This window comes from Zingiber officinale, chromosome 1B (assembly GCF_018446385.1).
Source record: "Zingiber officinale cultivar Zhangliang chromosome 1B, Zo_v1.1, whole genome shotgun sequence".
NCBI lineage: Eukaryota > Viridiplantae > Streptophyta > Magnoliopsida > Zingiberales > Zingiberaceae > Zingiber > Zingiber officinale.
This window is the reverse complement of record NC_055986.1, coordinates 119,142,253-119,149,658: the sequence shown is the minus strand read 5'-3', so window position 1 is coordinate 119,149,658 and position 7,406 is coordinate 119,142,253. Positions and strand designations below refer to the sequence as shown.

At 38.0% G+C, this 7,406-nt stretch overlaps 1 protein-coding gene across 2 annotated transcripts; it reads right to left on the bottom strand.

The window, feature by feature from the left end:
- Positions 1-213: 213 nt before the first annotated feature.
- On the bottom strand, positions 214-4,506 carry LOC121975611. Of its 2 annotated transcripts, none has more exons than XM_042527359.1 (2): positions 4,284-4,506; positions 214-3,092 (listed from the first exon to the last, which is right to left on the bottom strand). In XM_042527359.1, the coding sequence occupies exon 2, from the start codon at positions 3,060-3,062 to the stop codon at positions 507-509; it is 2,556 nt and encodes an 851-aa protein (XP_042383293.1). In that variant the 5' UTR covers positions 3,063-3,092; positions 4,284-4,506; the 3' UTR covers positions 214-506. The 2 variants fall into 2 exon arrangements, with proteins under 2 accessions (XP_042383293.1, XP_042383301.1); XM_042527367.1 differs by lacking the exon at positions 4,284-4,506 and adding an exon at positions 3,733-4,208.
- Positions 4,507-7,406: the final 2,900 nt, after the last annotated feature.

The window sequence follows — 7,406 nt, the reverse complement described above, 5'->3', positions numbered from 1 at the left end:
CATAAAATAATTTTTAATTAAAAATGTGATTTAGATATTTGAAAAATGATGATTGACCAGAGGAGATTGACGGAAGAGGTAAAAAGAAAATTTTATTTTTTATTTTGTACCATTTAATAAAAATAAAATTACGATATGTCTTTTAATAAATATTATATTGAAGCTACACCATTTGATAAATGGTCGATTATTATAAAAGGGAACAGGTGCAAAAAGAACTTAAAAAAAAAATGAAAAGCAAATTTATTTATTACTGTCTGACAGGTGTTTTGATTATCCACTAAGCTTAGACAAGTGTGGAACGAGAAAAGTCAAGGTACAAACAAAATAGAAAAACGAGTAGCAAAACTTATTTGAAATATACAGCAGGACTAAAACAAACACAAGCAAAACCTGTTAGCCTTTTATTCTGATTCTAATTTTATTCTGTTGCCTGAGAGAACACCTTCAGAGCATATTAGTATGCAATCCAATCTCATGCAGACTCAATGGCAAAGAAGAGAATATTATGACGCACGCAATCGTGGAAATGAAGCATCAGAAAGAGTTGGTGGAACTCGAGGAGGAGACACTTTGCCTTCGTGAAGTGAGATAACAGTTTCAAAAGCACCAACCAGGGCCTTCACCTTGCTCTTCCTCGTTTCAACAAGTTTACTAGCAGTTTCCTCAATCACCTGATTCAACAAACGTTGCGTGTCTTTCTTTTCCTGCACATCTTGGTGCTTCAGAAGGACTATAAGTGCTTTTGCAAGGGAAGCATTGGAGTTTGGAACACTTCGACCACTCCTAAGAAACTTTGTATGGAAATCTCCTTCATCGTTTTGGTTGTCACTTGCCAATTTACGACGTCTGAATCTGAGAATTCTTGGCACATTGTTCTCAGGTTGCAGGCTAGTGACCTTACCTCTTCTGAATTTCAACTTCTGAGGGGTGGAAAATTTATCTTCCAAGTGGACACTTGCGGTTCTTCTATGTGGTCTGTCAATCTGACTCTTGGAGATAACAGTAAATTTTGTATCAACGTCACCTATAGCATTTTGTTTGTCACTTGCTATTTTAGCCTGTCTGAATTTCAGTATTCTTGGTGCCTTGTTCTCAGATTGCAGGTTGACTACCTTACCTCTGCTGAATTTCAACTTGAGAGGTGTAGATAATTTATCTGACTGGATGCTTGCGGTTCTTCTATGCGGTTTACCAATTTGATCCTTGGATATAACAATGGAGCTTCCTTGTGCTACTGCTTGTCTCATATCAGGTTCATTCACTCCACGAGATTTAGAACCAATGTTACCCTCTTTCCCAACAGATTTATTCACTTCCACATGCTTTCTAACATTTTGCTTCAGAGACCTGAGATTTATGTTCTCTTGTTTTGGCCCACTACATTCACCACTTTCTTTCTTTGGTCCCAGTTTCCCAGCTCTGTTTTCAATTTTCACCAGAGGGATGGGGGTTATATTCCTGTCTTTACATAACTTTCTTGTTGAAACTTTTCTAGTAAGGGATCGCACAGATAGAGAACTCAAGGATTGCCCCAGTACTTTGTTCACTTCTCTACCTGAATGGCTTGAAACCTTGCTTATCTTATCACTCTGTAATTGATTCAGATTTTCTGAAGAAGTTGATTGAGACATAGCTTTAAGTAAGAGATCCCTGGCTTTCACGGGGTTGGCTGGCTCAGAAGATTCATTAGCAGTCTTACCAGCTGATAAAGCTCTTTTCTTGACTGTCCTGGTTGTCTCAGCAACAAGGTTGTTATTCATCTGTTTAGTCTCTGTCTTTCTAGAAATTACCGATTTGCTAATTACACTTAACGAATTCTTTTCCTTTGTATTTGAAATCCCAGATACCATGACCTTTGCAGGTCGAATGATTTTGGTTCTTCCGTGTGCGCCAATATTTTCATCTGCACTTTTGAGTTCAGTTATATCTCCTTTTGCTTTGGCTACTAGACAAGGACCTACCTTTTGTCCCCTTTTATTTGCACCGTATAGTGTTGTTGTCTTGCGTGGTATACCACCATTGGCAAGTTCCTTCCTGGCTGATATTGCATTTTTGTGATTCTTAGGCTTCACGCTTGAGACTTCAACAGGCGATGCGTCCAGTTCGCTTAAAGTGGTATGCTCACTAGAAGCAGTGTGTTCCTGTACAGGAAATGCGGCATTCAGCTCTTCAGAGATCCCTTCTAGAAGATTGGAAGATGTATGGTGGATCCCTTCTAGAAGATTGGAAGATGTATGAGTGACCGAAGCATTGATGTGTTCAGTTGATGATGAAACCATGAGTTTTACCACGACAGGTTCAGTTGATGATCCTTCTGTAGGTCCAATCTCACTAAAGGCAATGACATTCTCCACTGCTTTCTGATCTAGATTGATGCTTATGGGCTTCACAGGTAATCCTAATCCTTCTGACAGATAATTTGACTCACGCAAATCAGAAGCATTGCTTGGTGAAACGGATGATGGCGTCATTAGTTCGATGCATGTTGTTTCCTCTGATGATCCGTCATCTTGATTCGGAGGTGCATGCTTAACAAGTGAATCAGTCATCTTAGCACTTGAGGGAAAATCGAACTCCCAATCCATGGAACCTTGAACTGAAACTTCTTCTGGATTTGTAGTCGAGTCAAAAAGCTGAATTATCTTTTCAGTTGGAAGATCAGAAATCTGAATTATCTTCTCAGGTGGCATATCATTTTCTGGCTTCTCAGGTGGCAAACCATTTTCTGGCTTCTCAGGTGGCAAATCTGAATAATCTTTCTTTCCTCTCTCTAGTTTGTTAACAACGGTGCCTTCATCTTTTTCACCAATAGGGTTGTCTTTATTGGCTAATTTTTTTTTGCGAATAGGTCGCCTTTTCTTAACCTCGACATCATGCTTTATTCCATACTTGCACAAATCATGGCAAGAATTTGTGGAAGCTCTTAGGTAATGAGGAACTGGCTTTTCCTCAGATGAACCTTCCTTTTTCCCTGTCAGGTTTCTTCCCACTGAACTTTTAGGCCTTGATATCTCAGGGGTTACAGAAATAATATCCCTCTCTGCTGCTTCTATACTCATTGGTGAAAAGTTTGGCTAATATCAAGAATCCTGCGAGAAAAATAAGGTAGACATGTGATGTCAAGTTCCCAGCAATTAAACATGAAGTAGCTGTAGAACAAAAGATGAACTTAATGGAACACCTTATATCAAGTCTGAAAATGAGAATTGCTAAAATCATGTTTCAAAGTCGGGTTAGTTGCTGATATATTGCTCTAGCGTCACACTGATATGGGACTAATGAAAAAGAACACGTGATAATACTATCAGCGAAGAATTTTTATACTACCAATTCAATAGTATTAATGAATCCATGAACTTTCAGAGTAACAGGTAATTGTCCCGATTGTGATTTAAAACAATCTGAAATGTGCCACAAGCAACATTAGCAGTGTGTTTATGCGATAAAAAAAATGTAAAGAGAACCACAAGATGCATCATGAATTATATATCAGACTCAGTGTACACCCTGGAAGTTCATTTGAAAAGAGTTCATGGAGGAGATTAAACTTATTAAAACTAAACTGTCCTGAAGAAAGCAAAGGAATTAAGGTGAAAAACTACTTGCTTTTCCCCCAACTGGCCCAAAATTGCGAGCCTATGAAACATGTACTATGATAAAGAAAATTGGCAATGAATTGCTAAATCTTAAAATGAGTTGATCGGCATGTTTGAATCCATGCCTACTTACCATATTCATAAAATATTCAAAGGTAAGAACATCTGTTTAATTTAAGACATCCGAACAATTCCAATCGTGGCACTGGCGAACTGAGATTTTCAAAAGCAGGTACATGCGACGACTGCACAAGACCAGTTCTATTTAAAAGCCAAAAAAAGGATTTTCACAGACAAGTATGTACCACTCTCATTTATTTCGGGGAAAAAAAAGGAAAATTCGACATCCGTGGAGAATTCAGATTTTTTTATAAGCATATATAACATCACTTTTGCAACACGAGAATCTATAAATATACCCAGACCAGCAGATGGGCACATCCATAGAAACTCAATCTTCCAGCAATCCTCTCGATGAAAGAATTAGAAAGCTAAAAATTAAAGTTCCATTCGATCGCCGAAGAACAACGGGTAAAACAATCAGAAATCGGAAGCTCGTCATCCCACTCATCTTCTACCCGCAGCAGATCCAAACACAAGGCGAAGGACGATCTGAAGTCCAAAAAAAACAGAAACGAACAAGAACAGAGATTGATAGGATCAAAACACCAAAGTAGGCACAACCTTTTTCGACTCTCCGATGATTATGTCGGCGAGGTTGTCAAAGAAGCCGCAGAAGCCCCATCAAGATCGTGCCTTCCTTCCGAATCCCGGACACAAATTACAAAAAGACAATTTACACAACAGAATCTCGATCCCGTACTCAAGCAATCAGCCGTGCTCGGGACGATGGCGTTGCCACGGCGTTGTCCGCAGCGTGCTTCCTTGAACTGGACAAAGTAGAGAGAGAGAGATAGAGAGAAGAACAAGAAAAAAAAAAGGGTAGTTGAATCATCATGGGGCCCACATCCTCCGTGGGCCCCACCCTCAAATGTGAAGGGCAGATGAACCCTTCCAAAAAAACTACCCAGCGGGCCCACCAAAATAATGACTAAAATTGTGACCCTCGTTTGCCGTTCTTCCCGAAGTTAAATAGTTAGGTGAACATTAAATAAATAATTAAGACTCCCTCGTTAGAGTATTAATTTTAATTTTACCGATTGGAAAATCGTGACTAATTGAGGATTAAAAAAATTTTTAGAAAGAATTCAAAGCTCACTGAGAATGTTCATATTCTGTCATCTCGTTTTCCCGTTTCATAAAAAAAGAAAGACATTATCTCATCTTATAAAATCATATTAGAATCTTTAAATATTTTCTATTTAAATTAAAGCCAATGAAGTTAACCACTTTTATAGGAATAAAATTAAACTTGCCATACTTATAATATTTGATGTGATTAAATGAAAGTATTCATTAGTCAATTTTTAGTAAAATAAAAAAAAATACTACCCCTAATTGTTTTTTCCTTCTTTCCAAATCGAATTACAACTAAATAAAAATTCATATTATAAGTACACTAAAACACTTGCGGTAATTAAATAAAAGTAGTTACTATAACTAAATGAAAATGAAAGAACCTACTATTATTATTTTAATTATTTTTTTATTTAAATACAAAATAAGATACTAATCACAATAAAAATAAAGGCAAGATTTGTATAGTAATAATATAAACATCTTGTCATGCAAAACATGCTTATAAAGCAAGGTGGACACTTAGGGAGTATCCATTCAACAAGCCCCGAGTTTGATGGGATGGTAATAAGCAGAATCCATTTTTCAAGCGACCAAAGTTTAATTTCCATGTAGGGTGACGCACGATTAAACTACTGACGAAATTAGAGTACCATATTAGGAACCACTGTATTTGTTAAATTGATTTAGTGGGCACAATATAAAATCGGACCGTGAGCTTAAGATTAATCGAATTGTACCATATATACATTTTGATGTGGGATATAACAGGCAGATCCAAGTATAAAGTAATAGTTAAAGTCAAGATGATATAAGTATGTCATTCTTCATAGGAATTTACTCTTTGCCCAATGACAAGACCTTTAGTACGAGGATGATCGGCCCATAAACCAATCGAACTTAAGAGACCTAGTGCTTGGAGCAGTGGATTGGTAAGAAGAGGGTGAATTGTCTATCAAATATTAAAAGAAATCTTTCCCGATCTCTTAACTCAGATTAGTAGTAATCGTACAATTATAGCAGGTTAATTGAACAACTGTAAAATAAAAGAGGCAGAAAAATTTACTTGATTATAACCTAGGTGGTTGTTAATCCAAGACAAATAAAAAACACTAAAAATCTCCTTCATTGAAGGCGGAGAAGTCTCTTACAGTCATTGAATGCTAACAAAAGAACTAGGAAATGAATACTAGAGTTGTTGTATATTTCCTAGGTCTAGGGGTCTTTTTATAGCCCCTAGAAAACTCTATCGCAATTTAAAGGCACCTCCAAGATGGTTTAAGGCGTCTTCCATTGGATAAGCTTTATCCACTGTGGATAAAACTATATCCGTGGCTAACGGCTATCGGAAGGCGCCTTCAAAAGCTGGAGGAAGGTGCCTTCGTACGGTTCATCAAAGGCACATTCCATCAACTTTTTACTAGCTGATCTCTTCACTTGGGTGATTCTCCGGCTAACTGGAGCTGAGCTCACCCGAACCTAACTCCAACCTTCTCCTCGAACAGGCTTCCTCCCCGACTTCTCGCCCCTCGAAAGTCATGCATGTCCTTCTCATCCACCGGTGTAGTCTTTCGCAGCATCTCGTCTCTCGGATGTACTAAGCCCGTCAGCTCCTTTTGCCGTGCTATTTTTCTCGCTAGCTACGTCTTTCGCTCGATTTCTTGTAATCCTAAGCTCCTGCATGTTAGACGTTTGGGCATTACTGGAGACGAAGGGTTTCCCTTCGTTACTCTCCTTTTGCTGCAAACGCCAAGGAGATGAAGGGGCGTCCTTTCCCCTTCGTCTTCCTTAGCCTTCTTATAAGAGGTGTCCAAGTGCAGATCGACAGAGAGAGCTTTTGGCGAGGTGATCAGGGAGCACCGAGAGATTGTGTGAGAACAAAGGGAGAGCATTCGGCTAGGATTTGGCTCGTGAACTTTGAAGCACTTTCCGATTGCTCCGTGATCGTGTTTCCGACAGCGGCAATCTCTTCATCGATCGGCGTCTTCGGGTGCGGTTCTTCGGGAGATCACTGTGAGTTTGTAATTATCGCATCGCTTTGTTTTATCTTTGTATAGTTTTGATTTCATGCTCTCAAATTACCAACTATGGTATCAGAGCGTGCTAGATTTGAAAGCATAAAAATCGACGTAAAAAAACTCACGTTTTTCTTCTTATGTCATGAAGAAGATGATGAACAGTGAATACTGTTCATCAATTGAATCGATTGATTAATCGATTCAATTGGAATGAATCGATTGAAATTGTATTCCAATCGATTCAAAATCGTGCATAGTTGTTGGATCGATTCACGAATCGATTGAAAAAAAATCGTGAACAGTGCTTTTGACGAAGCACGGTGGAAAAAACTTGCATTTGAATCGATTCACGAATTGATCAAAGAAAAGAAATGCATGAACAGTAAGTTGTGTTTTTTAATTTTTTGCATGCACTTGAATCGATTCAAGAACAAGCGTGAATCGATTCAAGAGAAAAAGGCATGAACAGTGTTTTTGATGAAAGCACTGTGAAAAAAAAACAAAAACGTGAAAAAAAATGCATGCATAAATTTAAATTTTTCTTCATCACGACATGAACACTAGGTAAATTTAATTAAATATTTTTATTAAT

Bases quoted from the DNA above. Each gene is read 5' to 3' on its own strand.
- LOC121975611 (XM_042527359.1), bottom strand. From the start codon at position 3,062: ATGAGTATAGAAGCAGCAGAGAGGGATATTATTTCTGTAACCCCTGAG.